This window comes from Ochotona curzoniae, unplaced genomic scaffold (genome assembly GCF_017591425.1).
Source record: "Ochotona curzoniae isolate NIBS_2020 unplaced genomic scaffold, NIBS_Ocur_1.0 scaffold_4701, whole genome shotgun sequence".
NCBI lineage: Eukaryota > Metazoa > Chordata > Mammalia > Lagomorpha > Ochotonidae > Ochotona > Ochotona curzoniae.
The window spans coordinates 17,046,222-17,070,082 of NW_024467122.1; the positions used below are offsets into that span (position 1 = coordinate 17,046,222).

The window sequence follows — 23,861 nt, forward strand, 5'->3', positions numbered from 1 at the left end:
TAAATCTTTTTTAAAAACTGTATGCATTTAGGACTGGCAACATGTTTTGATATATAAACACAGAGTAAAATGAAAACTACAGTGAAGCAAATTAATATTGCCCATCACCTCTCATACAGTTACTGTGTGTGTGTATGTGGCAAAACCAGCTAGTCTTTCAGCAAAAATCAAACGTAACATTACCAACCACAGATCTCATATCACACATTAGCCCTTGAGAACTGGTCATCCTACACATCCACAATGTATCTAACACCATACAGCTGCTCATTTCCTCTTCTCTGCCACCACCATTCATAGCTTTCACCCTGGAGGCTTAACTATAAGCGACCAGCATTTCCGTTCCCCAGTAACAGCCTGCACATTCCAAAGCAAAATGTATACATGCTTCAAGAAGGTATTCCTGTTGAATGAGAATAAGGGCTGGCAGCAAGGGGCCCCAAGGCTCGGGGTCCAGGCTGAGTTCTCTGTTACTGAATGACTGAGACACTCTTGACCCTGTTTCTCTCTAACATGGTAAACTGCTGGAAGGTAAAAATTAGTAAACTAATTTGGACATTACAATGTATTATAAAAAAATGTTACCATGTTTTTATTAATGAACTTACCTGTATTAAACACTTTAGAAAATACATAGTTTATAAATGGGCATTTTTTAATAATGATAGGATTTTTAAGATTTATTTATTTTTGTTGTAAAGTCAGATATATAGAGAGGAGGAGAGACATAGAGGGAAGATCTTCTGTCCGATGATTCATTCCCAAAGCAGCCGCAATGGCTGGAGCTGTGCCAATCAGAAGCCAGAAGCCAGGAACCTCTTCCAGGTCTCCCATGCGGGTGCAGGGTCCCAAGATCTGGGCTGTCCCTGACTGCCTTCCTAGGCCACAAGCATGGAGCTGGATGGGAAGCAGGGCCGCCAGGATTAGAACCAGTGCTCATATGGGATCCTGGCATGTTCAAGGCAAGGACTTTAGCTGCTAGGCCACGACGCCGAGCCCTACAATGATAGGATTTCATCCAGTTATATTGCATACAAGTTGGACATCCCTTATCCAAAATGCTTGGGAGTACAGATGTTTCTAGGTTTCCATTTTTTTTTTCTTCAGATTTTGGGATATTTTGCACACACACAATGTCCTGAGGATGAGACTCCACCAGCGTAATTAGGAAGCTCATTTATGTTTCACATACACGGCCTGCAGGTAATATTGCATAACACTACACTTGAGTGTGCCTCAGCTATGACTGTGACCTGTGAAGTAGGAGACTTGTCCTGTCGCAGTCAGGTTGACTCAGAATTTCAGCTTTTGCAGATGGGTTTTCAGCTTAGAGATGTTAAAGCACTGCCAAAGTCAAGTCCTCTTTGATCTTGCATTTTCCTGATACATATAAATTACAAGATCAAAGAAATAACTAGCAGGGCTGATGTGTTAGTATAGCAAGTTAATCTTCCACTCTGTGGCACCAGCATCCCATATGAACACTGGTTCCTGCCCTGGCTGTTCCATTTCCAAATCAACTCTCTTCTTATGGCCTGGGAAAGCAGCAAATGATGGCTCAATCCTTGGAACCCTGTACCCATAGGGGAGACCTGGAAGAGGCTCCTGGCTCTCAACTTCAGATTGGCTCAGCTCTGGCCATCTTGGCCATTCGGGAAGTAGACCAATGGATGGAAAGCCTTTATCTTTCTCTTCTCTCTCTGTACTGCCGTTTAAATAAAAATAAAATAAATCTTAAGGAAAAAAATAAGCATATAGTGAGAAAAGAAAGTTCTCATAATATCTGAAACTAAACGTACCAGATTGTATGTGTCATAAGCATAGTTGGGGCTCTGACAGAAACACAACTACCACAAGGCTGCAGAAAATGATATTGTTTTAAACTGAGCATTTTTGATCACTGGTTATTTTAAAAATATTAGGACCAAACATGCTTCCTAACAGATTTTTTTTTCTATAGAGCAAACATAATAGATACAAAATTAATAACATTATCATAAATCAATCAAAATGTTTCCTTTATTTTCTAAATAGTTACATTTTTGTGAGTCATAAGGTACTATTGTACAAATAAAATTAGATACACAGCCTTTGTTTTCATTTGTCAAGAAAAAAATATGTCCAGGCCAAACATGTATCTTCAGAGATTCAAACATTTCACCACCCAAATCATTTAAAGGCAATGCTGTCAGAATTTACAATTACTTACGATATCATAGATCTCTCGGTCGTCCTTGTCAGCCAAGGTCAACAGTGCCACCAACGGATAGCGAGATCTGGGCACTGCACCGAAGTCCTCAATGTTGTTATCTTTGGGTAACTGGCAATATATTTCTTCTTTGCTGTCCTTTTTAATACTTTTTCTTAATGTAAAGGTAAATTGTCATGATGGTCAAAACAACAAAAATACACCAAAAAAGGATCAATAAACAACATTGGATTGTATCCACATAAAATCTAATTCCAACGTGCTAAAGAACGTATCAGATAAAAGGATACAAATACTGTTCTTGGTAGAGATATTCGCTATACAAAGCATCTTCTAATGCTTGCGGGGTGCTTATTCTGAAGCAATAAACGTGCTTCTGCAAGGCTTCATATAACTTCTGAACACTGCACCCCCAGTAGCAAGTGAGGTGACTGTCTTCAAGGCAATCTGTGGTCAAGCTTATGCCAGCTACAGGACACAAACCAGAAAAAGAATGGAAATCACCTAATGGCACTCTCCATACAGTGAGACCCTACCTTACAAAACCTGCTTCTGGAAGCCAGCCAGCCAAACGGCAATCCAAGCAACCATTTCAGGGTACATGTTTATAAAGAACGGAACTGATGTTTACAAGAGATACAAAAGTCTGAATGTCTACACAGCTTTGGAGTACTACCAGTCAACTCCTTCATTCTTTCTACATGTTTAACCTTGGAAAGTATCAATGTCATTCTTCCCTTTTGGCAACTCGAGGGTCTCTGAACAGTGTATGGAACTTTTACTACTAGAAACAGCATAGCAGATGAGATCCATCTCCAAAACATACGCGCGACCGATGGTGTCTGGAAGACATCACTGGAGCAGAGACGAGACTCAGAGACACTGAGGTTTACTTATGTTAATATACACATGTTGTTAACATTATTATTTAGTCTTGTCACACAGCTAATGTGCCAAATATCCTAAGGAGTGAGTGGGGATTCCAAAACATAGAGGTTAAGTTTAATAAGAATATTCTTGTACATTTGTTGTGTCCAAAACAAAAACAAAAGATAATACCATCAGAAAAGACCTAAGGACATTAACAAAATGTAAATGGACACACAAATTAGATTATACAGCTTTACTTATGCACCACATACACAGGACTTACTATGTAATTCTTCTCCCCTCAAGAGTGGCAGATGTAACAATACGAAGTTCAAGGGAATTGACTCCAAGGTCTCACACTGCTGGCAGTGTAAGCTGCTCAGTGCCCCGTGGCAGTGGTGAACCTGCCCAGATCCAAGGGCACAGTTTTTGATTGCTGCTTCTGGCTGAACAGTCATGGTCTTGGATTCTGGCTCTCCTCGAAACAACTTAGTATATATTTTTTAAAGTTGTTTGGTTGCTTGCTGACAGCGATTCTGATTGTCAGGTTACCTATTTTTACCACTGGTCAACAGCATGTGCTGAAGAAGGCACACGAGGGAGCGATGCTCTCACCTTCTTCTCAGCAGTGAGGAGCTGGCACGGAGTCTGAGAGCCTGAGGGTGTAAGGTGGCACTGACACAGCCCTTTCTACTCACAGTGAGGTAAGACTTTTAATTAGTAGGAACTTTGCACATAATTGAAGCAGAATCTGATTTCAGACTTCTTGAGTCCAATCATCAGGTATTAATTCAAGAAGCTGAAGAAAAGCATCCCATGAACATAAACATACGCACATGCCAGACACACACACACACACACACACACACACTCCTATTTTCTACAATGTCATATACACATCACGTGGCAAGAAAAAAAAAAGTTGTAAATAAAAGTAGAAGAAGGAAAAATAGAAAAAAAGTTCATTTAAAAAGTTGAAAAAGGAAACCCAAAAAGTGATTACTTAATATTACTGTATTATTGGAAGATAAGTGGAGAGATGCATGAATAAGCACATTAGCAATTACAGTAGTTATCATAGCAAATGCTGGAATTAACTTAAATGTCCAGCAATAGTATATTAAATGAATATACAGCACTGTGCAAGGAAGCACCATGCAGCTGCTAACAAAGAATTGTGGGGGGTCAGGAGACTGGTGTAGCAGCTGAGCCATCACCTGGGATGCCCGCAGCCCATACCAGAGTACCTGAACCTGACTAGAGTCTTGTCTCTGCTTCTGATTCCAGCTTCCTGCTGTTACACATCTTGGAACGCAGTATGTGTGAAGGCACAAGCAGTGAGTGCCTGCACAGAGTTCCTGGCTCCTAGCTTTGACTTGCTCCAGGGTGGCTGTTGCGGGCACTCTCTCTCAATCTCAGTTGCCTTTGGCCTGCTCCAGTCCCAGCTGTATTGGGCATTTGGTGCGTGCGCTCTCTCTCTCCCCTCCTTTTCAAATATGTGACAATAAAATAAATGAGTAAAAATTTTAACTACAGGAATTGAGGCCTATCAAAATACCTATTTGTATTATCTATGGAATATAGTATTACACAGAAACAGAAAGTTGGGGCAGGGGGTGGGAGACTGACACAATAGCTCAACTCGCCACCTTGCACCTTGCAGTGCCAGCACACCACAGAAGTGTTGGTTTGTGCCTTGGCTGCTCCACTTCACATCTAGCTCCCTGCTTCCGGCCTGGAAAAGTAGCACAGGATGACCCAGAGCCTTGGGACACTATACCCGCATGAGAGACCCACAAGGTTCCTGGCTTCCTCCAGCTGTTGCAGCCACTCAGGGAGTAAACAAGTGAATGGAGGATCTTTGTTTCTCCTTTTCTCTGTAAATCTGCCTTTCCAATACAAATATTTTTTTTTTTTTTTTAAAGAAAACAGTACATACACTGTGAGCAAAAGTGACAGATGTCAGCCTAGAAATCTTTCAAGGACAACAAAACAGGATCTGGAACTAACTGCTCCACGTCTCTGCTGAACTGTCAAGAGCATTTCAAAGATCCAAAGTGCAAAACTCAATGCATTTCTTCTCTTCCAAACCCGCCGCTCCTCCTGTCCTCCTGGCCTATGCAGGATGTAAGTAAAGAACCTCAGGTCACCCTCCCCCACTCCCCTTCTTTCTATAACTCTGTCTTTCAAAAAGAAAAAATAAATCTTCAAGACAAAGGGTGGGAGGTGGGTGTAACACTGTGTGATAAGCTAATCCTCTGCCTGAGGCGCCAGCATTCTAAATGAGTGATGTTCCTGTCCTGACTGCTTCATTCCCATCTGCTTAGGGCCTGGTAAGCAGTAGAAGATGGGCCAAAATCTTTGGGACCCTGTACTCCCATGGGAAACACGGAAGAAGCTCCTGGCTCCTGGCTTCAGATCAGCCTAGCTCTGACTGCTGCAGCCGGTTCAACAGTAAACTAGTGGATGGAAGGTCCTCTCTCACTTTCTCTCTCTCCTTTTCTCTGCAACTATCTTTCAAATAAAAATGAAACAGATCTATTAAAGAACCCCAAGTTGTCACCTCTCACCTCTGTCTTATCTGTCCCTCCTTATGTTTAATCTGTAACAAACTAGTTGTTGTTACTCCAAAGTACTTATTATCTCTCTCACATTCATCACAGGACTGTCCTCACTCCTCTTCTCCCTGGAATCTTCCCCAAACCAAGAAGGAAACACCTAACTTATCTTTATTAAACAAAGATTATTAGAGAAACATTATTTACAACAAGGGCTTTGGTTTTGGGAGCAGCACATTAAGCTGTCACATGTAATGATGGCAACAGATAGCAGTGTGCCAGTTAGAGCCCTGGCTGTCCTGCTTCCAACCCGGCATCCTGCTAATACGTCAGGGACTCAGCCATTCCAGGTGGGAGACCAGAGCGGAGTTCCTAGCTCCTGGCTTTGGCCTGACCAAGACCACTGCGGCCAGGAGGGACTGGCTGCAGACGCAAGAGTGTGCTTACACTCTCCATCATTGTGTCTTTCAAATAAACAAGTCTTTTTAAAATATAAAAATAAAGAATAAGCGGGGGGGGGGGGCGCAGCGTAGTGGCCTAGCAGCTAAAGGTCCTTGCCTTGAACAAGCCAAGATCCCATGTGGGCACTGGTTCTAATCCCCGCGGCCCCGCTTCCCATCCAGCTCCCTTCCTGTGGCCTGGGAAAGCAGTCGAGGACGGCCCTGCACCCGCACGGGAGACCTGGAAGAGCTCCTGCCTCCTGGCTTTGGTTTGATTCAGCACCAGCCATTGTGGCCACTTGGGGAATGAATCATTGGATGAAGGAATTTCCTCTCTGTCTCTCCTCTTCTCTGTATATCTGACTTTGCAATAAAAATAAATAAATCTTAAAAAAAAAAAAAAACCACACACACAGAAAAGAAAAATAAAAAAGACTTAATGGGCCCAGTGTGGTAGCCTAGCAGCTGGGGTCCTCACTGGCATGGGCCAGGATTCCATAGGCATCCTGGTTCTAATCCCAGTCACCCCGCTTCCCATCCAGCTCCCTGCTTGTGACCTGAGAAGGGAGTTCGGGATGGCCCAGAGCCTCAGGACACTGCACCCACTTGGGAGGCCTGGAAGAAGCTCCTGGCTCTGGATCGGCACAGCACCGGCTGTTGCAGTCACTTGAGGAGTGAATCATCAGACAGAAGATCTTCCTCTCTGTCTCTCCTCCTCTCTGTATATCAGACTTTGCAATAAAAATAAACAAAATGTAAAAAAAAATAAAATAAAAGACTTAGCATATGCTTTTTTATGAAACCTTTCCTGCGTATTTCCTCACCTTAATACACCATTTCTTTCTTTGCAAGTCACTCTGCCATAGGTACCTAGGGGGTCACAGAGACAATTTATTGTTCCAAGACCGCAACTAAATCCAGAAACAAACAACTGTCACCTCTGGTTCTCATCTACAAAAGCATCATGTTCCATTGAAACAATCCATGGCAAAGCACAGTGAGCTCAGGTAAGAGACAGCAGCCTTCCCCAGCTGCGTTTAGTCCTGTGGCATCATCTCTCACCACCCTGAAGATGAAGGACAAAGGCAGGTCTCAACACACTAATCTTGGGAACATCTGGAATACTTTGTTTTTTTTCATCTGTATATACATAATCTGTCTCTATTTATTAACTGGTAAATTCCTCAATAGTAAAGTTTATGAGTTCTTTAGTTTTGTATCTGTACAATGTAGTCCAGGTCAGGAACAAAATACTTGCCAATAAACGGTTGTTACGGAGCCTAAAGAGGAAGCCAGAGAGACAGAAATGGCAGAGGTGGGAGGGGTGGTTGCACATAATGAGACAAAAGCTTTGGGAAATAGTCACCAACTTGAAATTGAAGCTGAAGATGGATTAGTAATCTCTAAGCCAAAAGGATTCTTGACTTGTCTCATCTGTTTCTTGAAAACTCTTGCACTGAACTGGGTCTCTTCTGAGTTTCTCAGAATGACTGGCACATCCCAACCAAACCTGGAGAAAGGCGAAAACAAAACAAAACACTAGTTGTAGCAAAGGTTGAAACTTTACACCATTTGTAGCATGTTCATTAGCTGATCCTTACCCTAAATGTCAGAAAAAAGATCAAGCAACTCAATTTACCATCTTTTGCAGAAACCTAGAATTACGGAATTGGTCACACCAAGTTGCAACACCATGGTTCAGATGGCTAAAACTGAAGATGCTCTTGAAAACCAAGAGCTCGGGCCCAGGGCGGTGGCGCAAGTGGTTAAGGTCCTCTGCTTGAATGCCCGGGATCCCATATGGGCGCCGGTTCTATCCCAGCAGCCCCGCTTCCCTTCCAGCTCCACGCCTGTGGCCCAGGGAAGCAGCCGAGGACGGCCCAAAGCTTTGGCACCCTGCACCCGAGTGGGAGACCCGGAAGAGGCTCCTGGCTTCGGATCGGCATAGCATTGACCGTTGCACTCACTTGGGGAGTGAATCATCAGACGGAAGATCTTCCTCTCTGTCTCTCCTCTCTGTATATCCGCCTTTCCAATCAAAAAATAATAAAAATAAATCTTTAAAAAAAAAAAGCTATACTTAATATGTCAGAAAAAGAAATAAAATTACAGAATTTTGAAGGAGATACACAAAACATATATCCCATATGTAGACTATTTACTATGCTCTTAGGGACAAGACAATTTTTAAAAAGATTCATTTATTTACTTGAACTCCAGAATTACAGAGACTAAGAGAGAAAGAAGGAGAGAGAGAGAAATCTCCCATCTGCTGATTCGCTCCCCCAAAAGGTTGCAATGTCCAGTACCGGGCTGCTCCGAAACTGGGAGTCAGATCTCCTACATGGACACAGGGCCCAAGGTTGCTTTCTTTTCTTTCTTTCTTTTTTTTTTAAGATTTATTTTTATTGCAAAGTCAGATAGAGAGGAAGAGTGACAGAGAGGAAGATCTTCCATCCAATGATTTACTCCCCAAGTGACTGCAACGGCTGGAGCTGTGCCAATCCAAAGCCAGAAGCTAGGAATCTCTTCCAGTTCTCTCACACGGGTGCAGCATCCCAAGGCTTTGGGCTGTCCTTGACTGCTTTCCCAGGCCATGAGCAAGGAGCCAGATGGGAAGCTGGGTCACCAGGATTAGAACTGGTGCCTACATGGGATCCCAGAGCGTTCAAGGTGAGGACTCTAACCACTAGGTCACTGCGACGGGCTCCCAAAGCTGTTTTCTAAAGCCACTGGTAGGGAGACTGATTGGAAGCAATGCAGCTGGGACTCAAACCAGCACCCATATGGGATTCTGGTACCACAGGGCCAGTGGATGGAAGTTTTCTCTCTCTCTGTAGATTTCTCTCCTTTCTGTAAATCTGCCTTTCAAATAAAAATAAATGCATCTTTAAAAAAAAGAAGAAAGAGAACAATGGTTGCTTCTGGAAGCACAGGAGTAGGCACTGAGGGTATGGATATATGGATATTTACCACATGGGTGGTAATTTTCTATATCTTACTAAAGGCTTGAGTTGTATAGGTGATATGTTTCAAAGCACCATCAAATGCCAGTCTATACATTTTTTTTTAAGATTTATTTATTCTTATTGGAAAGCCAGATTTAACAGAGAGAAGGAGAGACAAAGTCTGCTGGTTCATTCCCTAAATGGCTGCAATGACCAAAGCTGAGCCAATTTGAAGCCTGAAGCCAGGAGCTTCTCCTGGGTCTCCCACATGGGCAGGATTCCAAGGCTTGAATCATCTTTTACTGTTTTCCCAGGCCATAAGCAGGGAGCTGGAGTAGAAGTGGAGCAGCCAGGACATGAACCCATGCCCATATGGGATGTCCGCACGTGGAGGCGGAGATTAGCTAGCTGAGTCTATGCACCAGCCCCCACAGTTGGAATATTTCTTTGCATGCAGACACCATTTTAAAAGTAAAAAAAAGAACTGTAAACCAAAGTAAACACTGAACTTTATTTATCAGTATGATAGTACTTACGAATGAAGAGCTCAGCTTACTTGGAAGCCCAAGATGAAATAAGATGAACCAATGTGCAAGCAGAAGAATGGATAGATGGACAGACATGTAGTAAAGAAATTATAGTATGATACTAGTGGCAGAATCTAAGCCATAGGCAAATACAAGTCCCCTGCGTAATTCTCTCCAGGGTTTTATGTGCTTAAAATCTTTTATACTAAATCTTGGAAAAAGAGAGAAATAGCTAGATTTGAAGATAAATACCTTTATGAATTAAAAAGGGAAAGAAACAAAAAGTAGTAAGCAAGGCTAATGCCATGGGTCAGTGTGTTCTGAGTCTGGTGGCAGGCAGTGGCCACGGAGTCTTCAAGTAGGAAAAGAGGTTGACACAAGCTGTCTACTCAAAAACGAGTCATGGCTAGGTCTGCAACTTTCTTTGCTGTTGTTGTTAAATTTTTATTTTTAATTTTTGAATTTTATGGTACAATTCTGTAGAGACTGGGATTCCCCCCCCCCCCCCCCGAACTCCCACCCCCGGACAGATTTTCCCCACACTGCTACAACAGTATAGTCCTTCATGAGGAGTCATGATTCCATCAGTCTCTTATTTAAGTGCCCCGACATTGCTGGTACAGACAACGTCAGACAGTCCAGCATCCCATTGTCTACACATTTCCAACAGTTTCATTGGGAGTCCATCTCTGATTTGGAAGCAGGGATGCATATTGCATTGTATCCCTACACCTGGATATGATAGTCTCCATTATTCCATTACTATACACTCCCATAAACGAAAAGCCACTAAATAAGGTCAATAACTGGTATGAATTAGAACAACAACAACAAAATTATATCGGTCTGCAACTTTGGAACCAAGAGTTGCGATAGGCCAATATTTATCATGCGGTCCGGTACAGGGGGCCCCGGAATCTGGGTGATGATTACAAAGAGGCTCAATATGAGGGTAAGGACAAAGCAGAAACAGAATAAAACAAAACAAAGAACCCTCTACTAAAACTTCAAAACATGCCCAAAAAATCTAACGCAGCAACAACCAACCAAAGTAAACAAAACTTCCACTCTAGATAAGCTTAACTTGCTAGAACTAAAACTATCCTGATTATGCCTAATAAAACTCAAACTTAGCCTCTCACAGACCAAACCATTTCCAAGCAGCTTCACTGTGACCAAGAGCAGAGCTTAGGAATTTTTATAGGAATATGAAAATAGTCAGCATCCAATAATGTAAAATTCACAATGTTTACAATCCAGTGTTAAAAAACTAACAGGTATGTAAAAAAGCCAAAGAATTAGTACCCACAGCATCAGAGAAACTAATCTGTAAAAAACCAAAAAATGACAACATGTAATTACTAGACAGACATCAGAATACTTCTTACATTTCATATGTTTAAAAATGTAAGATTCAGCAGATGATAAAGATATGGAAGATAGAAACTTCCAGAGGTGGAGTGCTTCCGATGGAAACGACTGCAGATTAGACATAACAAAACAAAAAATTAACACTATAGAAAGTACCTAAAATGAAACATAAAAAGAAAGAAAAAAAAAGACTGAATAAAAATAAAAATAAAAATAAATTAAAAAAAGGAACAGCTTCAAGCAGTTTGAAGCACACACAGCAGAAAGCCAGAGCAGCAGCAGACAAATAAAGAGCTTGAACATATAATGACCAGTAACATCTCTAACGCATTCAAAATGACAAGTTCACAGACTCCAGAATCTCAAAGCACAAGAAGTTAAGAAAATTATACTATGGCACTAATAATCAATTGTTTAAACCCAAGTGGCCACTTAGAAGCAGCCCATGAAAAATATACCACATTAAAAACAAGATAAGGGGGAGAGTAGCTTTATTGCCAGAAGCAGTGAAAGTCAGAAAATCTTCAAAGAGTAAAAAGGAAAAAAAATAACCAATCTATATTTTGCAAAACAAAAAATAAGGACTTCTTCAAAGTTAGGAAAAGCTAAAAGAATTCATCAACAATATACCTGTAGAGTAAGAAACGGTAGAAGTTTTCTGGTCCCAGCACTATAGCCTAGCAGCTAACGTTATCACCTTGTACATACCTGGATCCCATATATGGGCACCAGTTCTAACGCCAGTGGCCCAGCTTCCCATTCAGCTCCCTGATTGTGGCCAAGGAAGGCCCAAAGCCTTAGGACCCTGCACCTGTGTGGGAACCTGGAGCAAGTTCCAGGCTCCTGGCTTTGGATTGGCACAGCACAGGCCATTACGGTCACTTGGGGAATGAATCATTGGATGGAGGGTCTTGCTCTCTGTCTCTCCTCCTCTCTCTCTCTCTATATATATATCTGACTTTGCAATAAAAATAAAATAATCTTTAAAAAAAAAAAGGAGTTTTCTTGAAAAGAAAGAAAATGATCCCAAACAGAAATCTGTCTTGAAGAAAAGAAACGAATAGCAATGAAATGGTAACACTATCAGAAAATATTTTTATTTTCTTACTTAAATCTCTTTTTTTTCAACATTTATTTATTTTTATTACAAAGTCAGATATACAGACAGGAGGAGAGATAGAGAGGAAGATCTTCTGTCCTATGACTCACTCCCCAAGTGAGCACAACAGCTGATGCTATGCCGATCCGCAGCCAGGATCCGGGAACTTCTTCCGGGTCTCCCACATAGGTGCAGGGTCCCAAAGCTTTGGGCTGTCCTCAACTGCTCTCCCAGGCCACAAGCAGGGAGCTGGATGGGAAGTGGAGCTGCCAGGATTAGATCCGGTGCCCATATGGGATCCCGGCGCATTCTAGGTTAGGACTTTTAGCCACTAGGCCATGGCGCCAGGCCCACTTAAATCTCTTTATTACTTGTGAGAAGTATACCACAAATCCTAAAGGAATGACTCAAGAAATGTATTGCTAATTAATCAACAAAGAGCTAAAGCAGAATCATATAAAGAACTTTAGCATAAATGAAGGCTGAACTACAGAGGAGGAAGAGGAATACAAACACAGGGCAAGCAGCAAGGTGGTAGATTTCAATTTCATCATCATAATAAATCACATCAAATGCAAATTACTTAATCTCCCCAATTAAAAGATTATCAGATCATATAAAAATATAAGATGTGGGCTGGCATGATGGCTCAGTGGCTAAATCCTCACTTTGCAATTCCTGGGATCGATATGGGTGCCCGATCAGGTCCCAACTATTCCACTTGCCATCTAACGCCCCACCTGTGGCCTCACAAAGCAATAGAGGATGGCCCAAAGCCTTGTGGCAAAGAACTCACGTGGGAGACCCAGAAGAAGCTCCTGGCTCCTGTTTTCCTGGCTCCCCTTCTCTCAGTAAGTCTGTCTTTCCAATAAAAATAAATCCATGGCATACCCATGACAGTTACCTACCTATATTTACTAGCAAGTAAATATATATATATTTTTTTAAAGATTTAATATTTTTTTATGGTAAAGTTAGATACATAGGAGGAGAGACAGAGAGGAAGATTTTCCATCTGATGATTGACTCCCCTAAATGACTGCAACGCCTGGAGCTGAGCCGATCTGAAGCCAGGAGCCAGGAACCTCTTCCGGATCTCCTATGCAGCTACAGGGTCCCAAGGCTTTGAGCCGTCCTCTGTTGCTTTCCCAGGCCATAAGCAGGGAGGTAGATGGGAAGCAGGGCTGCCAGGATTAGAACCAGTGCCCATATGGGATCCTGGGAGGTTCAAGGCAAGGACTTAATCTGCTAGGTCACTGGGCTGGGCCCTAAAAATAAATAAATCTTAAAAAAAATAAGATGTAACTATATGCTATATATAAGAAAACCATTTTAGGGCCCAGCACGATGGCGTAGTGGTTGACGTCCTCGCCTTGCACGCCCGGTATCCCATATGGGTGCAGGTTTTAATCCCGGCAGTTCCACTTCCCATCAGGCTCCTTGCTGGTGGCCTGGAAGGGCGGTCAAGAACGGCCTGGAGTCTTGGGACCCTGTGCCTGCGTGGGAGACCCGGAAGAGGATCCTGGCTCTAGATTGGCTCAGCTCCAACCATTGCGGCCGCTTCGGGAGTGGGCCATCGGATGAAGGATCTTCCTCTCTGTCTTTCCTTCTCTCTGTATCTGAGTTGCCAATGAAAAGAAATAAATCTTAAAAAAAGAAAAGGTTTAAAAAAAAAAAATAAGAAAACCATTTTAAACCTCAAGATAAATATAGGTTACAAGTAAGAAGATGGAAACGTGTACTTACACACACACATAAACCTGGAGTGGCAATAGTAACACCAAAGTTGGTCTCAAAAACTTTTTTCAGAACTCAAAAATTACTCGAGAGGGAACAGGACAGAGCTCTTCAATATGTCAGTCTACTCTCCAATGGCCAAGGCCAGGCTAGGCCACAGTAAGGAACGCCATGAAAGGTTCCGACATGGGTAGTGACATCACCTCTGACTCCCAGGACTTGCACCAACGGAAAGACAATGCCAGAGTGGAGTCAGGATCAAACCTAGGCACTCCACTATGGGATAGAGCACTACAGTCAGCTACCAGCCTTGTAGGTAGATCCGACTGTAGGGCCAAAATATCACTCTTCAGAACAAAGATGTTTACCAGGAACATTGTTAACTATCATGGGCAAGCCATGGATTACTAGAATCCTATTTCTCACATGGCTGACCTTGTGCGTGGCAGATAAAGTCATTGCTGACGTCCCACATGGGAATCGGCTGGAGTCATGATTGCTCCACTTCTGATCCAGCTGCCGTCTATGCGCCTGGAAAAGCAGCAGAAAATGGCCCAAGTGATTGCACTCCTGAACCTATGTGGCCAGCTGGGGAAAAGCCCCTGGCTCCTGGCATCAACCTGGCCCAGTTCAGCCACTTCGTGAGTAAATCAGTGGATTGAAGATCTCCCTCTCTGTGTAACTCTGCCTTTCAAAAAAGCTTTTTAAAAAAGGAAAAGAAGGGCCGGGCACCGTGGCCTAGCAGCTAAAGTCCTTGCCCTGAACATGCCGGGATCCCATATGGGTGCCGGTTCTAATCCTCGTTGCCCCACTTCCTATCCAGCTCCCTGCTTGTAGCCTGGGAAAACAGTCGAGGACGGCCCAAAGCCTTGGGACCCTGCACCCATGTGGGAAACCTGGAGGAGGTTCCTGGCTCCTGGCTTCGGATCGGCGTAGCACCAGCCATTGTGGCTGCTTGGGGAGTGAATCATCGGATGGAAGATCTTCCTCTTTGTCTTTCCTCCTCTCTATATGTATATCTGACTTTCCAATAAAAATAAATAAATCTTTTTTAAAAAAGGAAAACAAAATGGTGTTAAAACAAAATTCTATTTCTCATTAACAAGAATTAAAGAAATAACCAAACCAGCCTACATTTTGTCTTTGAGAGTTCCATTCCCTCCCCCTCAAGATCCCATTCACAGCAATAATTTCTGTACCAGTTGACTAAAATCCAATCAGCTATTTTAACAGACAAATATACATTTTAAAAAATTGACCAGTAGGAAAATGGACAGGACGAACAGGAAGACACTGAAGAATACCTCAGCAACAGCAGGAAGCACTCTCTCCCAGGACAAGCATACAGAGCAGAAGGGTCCCTGTGGAGCTGGGACACAGAAGCTGCTTAAGGAGGCTGCCCTCAGAGAGTGGGAAATGCTACAGTGGCATGCTAGGATGCACCTCCACTGCCAGGCTAAGACGGACAAGAAAAGGGAGCAAACAGGAAGCAGCAAGGCCTTTCCTGCCCTTGCAGCCTTGCAGATGCCCTCCTTATTGGCAAGGCCTGGGGCACAGCAGTCAGCCAAGAGGAAAGGTGCCTTAGAATTCTCCCACAGATCACCAAACAGAGTAAGTGCAGGAGGAGCGAGGTCCAGTATGCCAGCAGGATCCTTGTCACCTGAAACTATGAAGCATGGACACGGCACTTTGAGTTGTGGAGCTACTGCAAGACCACGTGGGTAAAACAGCAATGCCATGCTTTCTCATGAATCTCTGCCAAGAGCAGGGGAGAGAAGGAACAGAAAGAAACCAGCATAACCACACAGAACCACAACAGAAAAACAGATGACCTAGACAGATCATGCTTGGGGAGGTTAAAAACAAAATAAAATGATAAGGATTGAAAAGCAAGGTGGTTGGTTTTTTCACCTCTCTGGTGTGGTACTATTAGATGTCTTTAGAGAAGCAGGTTTCATCTTTCTACTCAGCAAATGTGTACTCTTGGCTTAGGTTTACAAATAAACATGGTAAGCCTACCTACTTGGGCAAAGCTGATCCAGATGGAAAGAGTGATTCGACTGTGTTCAAAATGACTGGCCAGGACCAACTGGCACTTCCATGGGCTTCTTGCCCTCAATAGTGCTTCACCCAAACTTCCAAAAGCATTGTGACGGCCTGGCCTCCCACCTTTTTAAAAATCATACTTACCTGGAGTGATAGCCATTAAATATAAAAACCAATATAACTGCTAACTATTCAAATCTTTGAAACCTAGCAGAACCAAGATTTAACCTGCATCTGACTGCTCTGACTTCTCTTGACCATCACAAACACTGAGACTCCCAATAACCTTCACCCACGGAGCTCAGCCTGGTTATCAGCTAAAGACACACAGCTGACTGATCTAATAGTTGGTCTTCATAGTAAAAATCTAAGCACATGACGTGTTGATCAACTAAGTACTTTGTTTCCTCATGGAGAAATTGCATTCTTTAAGAGAGTGACATTAACATTATGGTCATTTAAAAATGCTGCGTTGGGTAACACCTCCCTCATTCCAGTTACAAACTCTCTTAAAATTAATAACAGTAATAAAATCTGATGGGTCAAAAGCAACAAACTGGGTAGGGCTTGTCCTAATCTCCCTGCATCCACATACAAGGGGGTTTCTATTCTAAGCCTGGCAGGCTGGGGGCAGCACGTAAATATTACAATTTCCTTTAGCTCCTAAAGAGGTGTGTCTTTTCGGAAACTCACCAGCGTGGGGGGTCCTTTCTTTAAACTATTGCCAAATAGGGCAGGGTAGGGGGGAGGCAGTAAGAGGGAGGGACGACTTTAAAAGTTTACAGAAACTTTGTGACTTTCCCTCTACCTCCCCATGTGGATTGAGGGGTGTTTCTGACCTCGTTTGAAGAAGCCTGGCGTGATCATGAACACGTCCTCCCGCTCTGCTCACCAAGTGTTCTCTGAAATGCCTTCTGCACCACACACATTCAACTTTCGTATTCCAAATCACTCATTCTCCAAAATCCCAGTTTATTTCTCCCCTTCACCGGATCCTCTCTGCCTGCTTCCGGCCACACTGGTCCACCACTTGGGGCCAACATCTGTCACAGCTGCCAGCCTGCTGTATTTCTGAGGTCTAAACGCAAGTGACAACAGGATCTCAAAAGAGAGAATCTGTGTAGGAGAATGTGTAGGCTGGGACCGCCCCAGGGAAGATCTAACAGTCTTTGCTCTCCTGGTCTCCCATCCACCAGCTGCCTGGACCCCTGGGGTGTCGCTTCTTCCTAACATCCCTTTCGAGCCCCTCAAGTGGCCACTTTTACACCTGTATTGCTTAAGGGTGACCTCAGAAGTGGTGTTGGACTTTGAATAGAAACCAGTAAAAGCTCCCCCCTCCCCAAGTTTGGTGACAAGTTCTGTGCAAACACTTGAAGGCAGGTGTTTCCCAGCTGGGGTTTCATTCTCCGGTTTCCTGCGCATACAGTAGGCCCTGATCTGGGACAGAAGCCCACTGGACTTCCAGCGCCAGACCCGACACCGGAGCGGGCCCTTCTCGGCTGTGTGGTCGCCTTTGAAACAAAGCTGGGTGAGATACCCTGACCTGGCGTCCTCTGGGTGTCCGCCACGGCGGGGCACCAGCCTGGGCTGCAGGGCAGCGACGCAGGTGCGGTGACCACCTTGCCTCCCTGCCCCGCGAGGCCCCTCGGAGCCCCCGGCCCCGTCTCTCCCCCGACAGTCGCAGCCGCCCCGCGGCCCCCTTCCCCAGCGCGCACGGCTGCTGGCCGCGACCCCCTCCACTCCCGAAGCTGTACGCCCTGGGGACACACTCACCATCCTAGTACCAAGCCGGTAGTCACGACAAAGCAGGTAAACACCACCGCGATGTAGAAAAGCGGTGAATATTCGTACAGCGTGACCAGAAACACCGCAGCCATCAGGGTCTCCGGGACTGAGCTTGGCTCCGGCCACCCGGCCCAGTCCAGGCCAGCCCAGCCCAGCCCGCCCGGCCCGGGCTAAAAGCCGCTACGGTACCCGGGAGTGGACACACTTCCTAGGCCCGCACTCGCCGGGGATTCAGCCGGAGCTAGAAGCCGGGGCAGCCTCGTGGGCCGCGTCAGGTCAAGTGCCAATCACGTCGTCGCCTGCGAGGCTCGCCACGCCCCTTCAGCTCCCGTCTCCGGTCATTGGCTCCGCCGAGGGGCGTGGCCCTTGGTAGTACCGCCTCCCTCAACTTTCAAGATTGGTACCCAGCTAGCTAGCTTCTTCTGGCTGGTCTGGCCCGAGGGTCTTCGCTGCTCCGCGGAAGTTTCAAACATTAATTGAAGCGAGCTGTGATCAGGATCTGCAGGTTTCCTTATGTCCGAGAGACGTACTGTCCGAAAACAACTCGCACTGTTTCCAAATTCCGAAACCCTGCGGATTAGATCGTGGGTACTACAAAGCCAAAGAATCCCCTAGCTGTCCCAGTTTTAACTAAGAAATTTAGAAAACACACAAAGGAATCTCTACACAAGAAATGTTCACGAGCCCTGGCAGTCCTCAGATTGGACGTGATCTTAGATCAGAATTGCTTATGAAAAATTCTCTTAGAACCAAGACAATGAGCTATTGCGTCGGTCTCAATTGTCTTGTTTCTAAGAGAAACATATGGGTGCCGGTTAGTGGCTCGGCTGTTCCACTTCCCATCCAGCTCCTCCCAGCTTACGGCCTGGGAAAGTACTGGAGGATGACTCAAAGCCTTGGGCTCCTAACCCACGTGGAAGACCTAGATGAAGCTCCAGGCTTCAGATCGGCTCGGCTCCAACCTTGGTAGACATCTGGGAAGTGAACCAATGAAGGGAAGATCTTTCTGCCTTTCCAAAATAAAATAAAATATGATCTAAAAGAAAAAAAAAAGACTCTCCCTCTCCCCCTGTACTGCTGAAATTAGAGCTCTTTCATATTTTTTTATTTTTAAAAATAATTGTTTATTTTATTGCAAAGTCAAATACATACATACAGAGAGGAGAAGAGACAGAGAGGAAGATCTTCCGTCTGATGGTTCACTCCCAAAGCACCCCAACAGCAGGAGTTGAGCTGGTCTGAAGCCAGGAGCCTCCTCCAGGTCTCTCACACAGGTGCAGTTTCCCAAAGCTTTGGGCCAGCCTCGACTGCTTTCCCAGACCAGAAGCAGGAAGCTGGATGGGGAGTGGAGCTGCTGGTACTAGAACCAGTGCCCATATGGGGAGAACTTTAGCTGCTAGGCTATTGCACTTGGCCCTCATTCAAAGTAACAATTGCATTTTTTTCCTCTTAAATCACTCAGAAGCTTCTAAGTACAGAAAGTAGATCTCTGGTTGATCCAGCTCCCCAAAGTTGACACCCCTCCCAACTCTTTTTAATTATTTATTTGTTTTACTGGAAAGGCAGATTTATGGAGAGAGAAAGAGACAAAAAATATCTTCCATTTGCTCCACAAATGTCTGCAACAGCCAGAGCTGTATTGACCCAAAGCCAGGAGGTACAGGGACTCAAGATATTGGTCCATCCTCCACTGCTTCCCCAGGCCATAAGCAGGGAGCTGGAATGGGAATCCGAGCAGCTGGGTCATGGACCAGCACCCATATAGGATGCTAGTACTTGCAGGTGAAGGATTAGCCAAGTGAATCATTCTGCCGGACTCTTCAGCATATTTTTAAATTAACATATTTCATCAGTTCTCACTTGTTGAAAAAGTTTTTAATTGCTATTAATGAAACTGTAATAAATAGCCTGAAATTATCTCAGAATAAATTACTGTAGGGGAGACTTTTCATATTTTTCCAGAATTTGGAAAAGCACTGCTCCCTAGAAATGTATCAATTTGTACTCCAACTCTTTCATTCAGCTTTACTGTATTTTTACTGTCACATAACAAAACTTTTGGCCCATCTGAAAAGTGATTTTATCATCCAAAAAAAAATTTATACTAAAGGAAAGATTGAAGAATTTCCAAGTAAGTAGCCTTAAATAGATCTGATTCTGTTGGTTCTCCATATTCCACTAACACTATAAAAAAACTAAAAGTGTAAACAACAGCAACAACAAAAACCGAACAAATAGTAATAGCAACAGCATACTAGAAAAGGAGAAAATAGAGGAGTAGGGATAATTTACTCTCTGGAACATGAAAATCAAGTCCCAAAACAGCAGTGGGGAAAAACTGAGCCCTAATCTGATTGATCCTGCTGGAGAATTCTCATTGACAACAGGAACTAATACAAAGTTAACTTGTTTCAGAAAAACTTTATATGTGAGAGCAGACTGAAGAAAGGACAACATGTAACTCACTGGGGGATGTACGGAGTTGGTCTTGGGTGAGCACAAAACATATCAATCTGCACACCTCCAGTCAGTAGTAAGGCGTTTGCACCTAGGTTAGGCTGCACAAAGGTGACCACAGCTTAACTAGGTATACCTGGGCTGTTTCAAATAACATTCCAGGCTTCAGATAAGAGACATTGCAGAGTCTGAGCTCATCAAATAAACCTGACAGCGTTTCCTAGCAACTTTACCTATCCCACGGGTTTGGGGATGACAGTCAGGGTTACCCACAGGGCAAGACAACAGTCATGAATAAAATGGCTATGCTTATGTCATGCTAGATCCTGACATAGCCCTTATGATTCCCCATCTGAGTATCTGCTACAGCAGGGACAACTTTGCTATTTCCCATACACTTTATCTCCAGCACATCTTGCTCCATGCTGACAAAATGGAATTTTCATAGTGTATATTTCAATCCACTGCCAAAAATTCTTGATTTCCATGTTATTGAGCATTACAAAAAATTCATGGAAAATGGAATGAGAAGATAAGCTTATTTTGGTGCAATAATAATAACAAATAAATCTTTTTTAAAAAAGAAAAAGTTTACTGAGTGTTAGATAGGCATTACTGAAAGCACCTGTGATACAATAAAAAAAATGTGGCATGCCTTTTTAAAATTAAGCTTATCATCTAACAGAAAAGATAAAATAAATCCAATGAATTTTGAGCAGAGGCTGGCACAATGGCTCAATTGGCTAGTACCCACCCCCCGCCCTCTTCAAGTACCAGTATCCCATATAGGCACTGGTTCATGTCCCAGTTGCTCCACTTCCCATCCAGCTCCCTGCTTGTGGCCTGGGAGAGCAGTCGAGGATGGCTCAAAGCTTTGGGACCCTGCACTCCGATGAGAGCTGGAAGAAGCTCCTGGCTTCTGGATTTGTATTTTGAATCAAACACTGGCTATTATGTAGAAAACTGAGTGAGACGAGATTGAGAAGAAAGCCTAGATAAGAAATAATACTAGCTCTGATTAGGATACTGATGAGGACTTTCAATTAAGTGGAATATTCATTAGAAGCAATTATATCTGACCGAAAACCAACAATGATTGTATTTTAATCAAGATAAACATTTTCTGTGTGTGTGTGTGTGTGTGTGTGTGTGTGTGTGTGTGTGTCTGTCCCTTACCCTCTTTCCCTCTCAGGTGAAAGTCCAGAGGAAATTAATGTTGACACAGTTCAGTGCTCCACAGCGCCATGGACCCAGATTCCCGTGAGGCTCTACCACCTGTAGTCTTCACTTCAAAGGTCACCTCAAAGTCCAAGATGCTGTTTCAGCTCCAGCCATCATGACCAGATTCTTGTGATCAGGGAAGAAGAAAGGAAAGGAAAATGACACATCAGTCTCTATAAGGTTCACATCACACACATTAACCAAACTTCAGGATTATACCTATATTTAACTGCAAAAGGTGGTAGAAACACTCTTTATTCTAAGCAGGCTGGCTAGAAGTTCTAAAACACTATTACTTTTTTTTTTTTTTTTTTTTTTTTAGTTTTAAAGCAAGATTTATTAGAAAAGTTGAGAAGAGAAGACTCCCGTCCTAGCGACGGGAGGGGGTTTTGAGATAGAAAAAGACCCTTACCCCTGCCATAGTGGCAGGAGGAAAAGTAAAAAGAACCCTAGTGCTCTGCCATAGTGGCAGGAGGCAAAGAAGCAAAACCCGTATCAATGGTGGGGAATGCACCTTTTAAAAGTTTCCCTCAAAGATGTTTCTCCATGAACAAAGAAAATTCCTAGTTTCCATGGTACCTGGCCTTGGGACAAAACACTATTACTTGTAAGAGACAGAGTTTAAACTCCTCTGTTGCAGAAGTGTAAGGACTCAACAATAGCTTACTCCTGGACGTAGCTCTCACTCGCTGAGGTTGGATTCTAACCCTCTGGTTTGTTATCATTCTTTCCCGTCCTCTTGCCTCTTCCCCTCCAACACTCACTTTACCACTGCTGAGTGTCGCTGCTCCAGTGCCACGGCAAGGGGTACAGAGCCCACTTCCTTTTACAGGAAAGCTATCTACTCAACCTAAATCACTTCAGGCTCTCTAATCCCCCAGCTATGCTGATGTCTCCGTGATGCTCTCTGCTCCCGTTGGAGATTCCAGCCCCGATGAGGAAGCTAGCAAAGGTGCACAGGATTGCTTGCACACTCCACTGGCTCAGAAGTGGAAGACTGACTCCCTCTCCCCCTTGGGAGGCATACTCCTGGATCATTACCTCAGTTTCTCTACTGCAGGTAGCACATTAAATGCCACTTTTACTACCACCAATGTGGTGTGTGTGTGTGTGTGTGTGTGTGTGTGTGTGTGTCTTAATGGCGCTTCAAGAATTTGTGAAAACTTATAAAACTTAGAGGCCCACATGGTGGCTTAATAAGCTAAGCACCAGTATGGGAATACTTAGTATGTGTCCCAAAGCTTAAAAGCTTTATTCACATTCATGGTTATCACTGTGAGCGACGATCCTCTGCCCGCCTGACCTTTTGGCTATGGCAGCAGGCCTTTTTGGTTGTGTTGTCTCAGAGGAGCAGTGGTCTCTAGGGGGTACAGAGCCCAGCGCTGCTGCTCAACATCCCACAGTGACAGCACAGCTTAACAGCGAGGAAGAAGCTCGTGACCATAAAGGTCAACATTGCCCAGGGTAGAAACCTCCGACTTGGAAAATTCCATTGGCCTTGAGATGTCTCATCAAATCACCGACTCATTACACCTTGGTCCAAGATAGACGCTCTGGATTGCTACAGTAACCTCTTCAATGGTTTCCTTGCTTCTGCCTTCTGTTCTGCACCATCTAGTCTTTGGTTTCTTTAAAAAACATTTTTTTTTTTTTTGGTAGGGGCAGCACAACAGCGTAGTGGTTAAGGCCCTCGCCTTGAATGCGCCTGGGATCTCATATGGGCAGCAGTTCTAATCTCGGCGGCCCCACTTCACATTCAGCTCCCTGCCTGTGGCCTGGGAAAGCAGTGGAGGATGGTCCAAAGCCTTGGGACCCTGCACCCAAGCGGGAGACCTGGAAGAGCTCCTGGCTTCTGGCTTTGGATTGGCTTAGCACCAGCCATTGTGGTCACTTGGGGAGTGAATCATTGGAGGAAGATCTTCCTCTCTGCCTCTACTCCTCTCTGTATATCTGACTTTCCAACAAAAATAAGTAAATCTTTAAAACAAATTTTTTAAGTTTATACATAATAAAACTCCCCATGTTTATCAGGTGCAAGAACCACTCAATCAGATACAGGACAGTAGCACAGTTTTTTTTTGAAAGAGGTCGTCTCCTGAGCGCGCCGATAACTGGGCAACTGTGGTCGCACAGAGCGAGCGTGCCTAGCTCAGAGTCTCGCCCCAGTAGCACAGTTTTCAATGAGCAATTAGAAAGTGGCCGGTGACAGGGCTCACTTACACATCCATCATCGAATCACACTTGAGTTAACAACGTACTACCGGGAACATCAATGTCTTAACCAAGACTTAGCATGTGGGGTTCGGGGAAAGGACAGATGGAGGGAGGTGTGCTTGATTTGAGGGTGATCCAATCGGCATGGGAAGCTGCTGTCACGTTGACCACGGGAATCATCGCCTTCCATCTTTCCACTACGAGTCACTCTCAGAGCCTGAAGAGTTCCAAGGAGCCAAGGTTTTAAGGAGATACGGGGAGAAGCTCTTCGCTGGTAACCAGGCAACGCATCTTTCTTCTGACAGAAAAGGCGTTCGCGTTCCGTATACTTTTGAGCCGAGCCTCCTGCCGTCGGCCGTCACGTGTCGGCGGTGGGGGC

The 23,861-nt window shown here is 44.2% G+C and overlaps 1 protein-coding gene across 2 annotated transcripts in view; it reads right to left on the reverse strand.

Moving 5' to 3' along the window:
• CGRRF1 (cell growth regulator with ring finger domain 1) overlaps nucleotides 1–17,807 on the reverse strand; it is a 28,985-nt gene extending 11,178 nt beyond the window's left edge. Inside the window, exons 1-4 of one of the 2 annotated variants that reach the window (XM_040969519.1) lie at nucleotides 17,579–17,807; nucleotides 7,444–7,587; nucleotides 2,500–2,667; nucleotides 2,210–2,357 (exon numbers count right to left, since the gene is read on the reverse strand). In XM_040969519.1, the coding sequence (XP_040825453.1) occupies nucleotides 2,210–2,357; nucleotides 2,500–2,667; nucleotides 7,444–7,587; nucleotides 17,579–17,682 (564 nt within the window). In that variant the 5' untranslated portion in view covers nucleotides 17,683–17,807. Of the gene's footprint in view, nucleotides 1–2,209; nucleotides 2,358–2,499; nucleotides 2,678–7,443; nucleotides 7,588–17,578 lie in introns of both variants that reach the window. The other variant, XM_040969518.1, reaches the window with a different exon arrangement.
• Nucleotides 17,808–23,861: the final 6,054 nt, after the last annotated feature.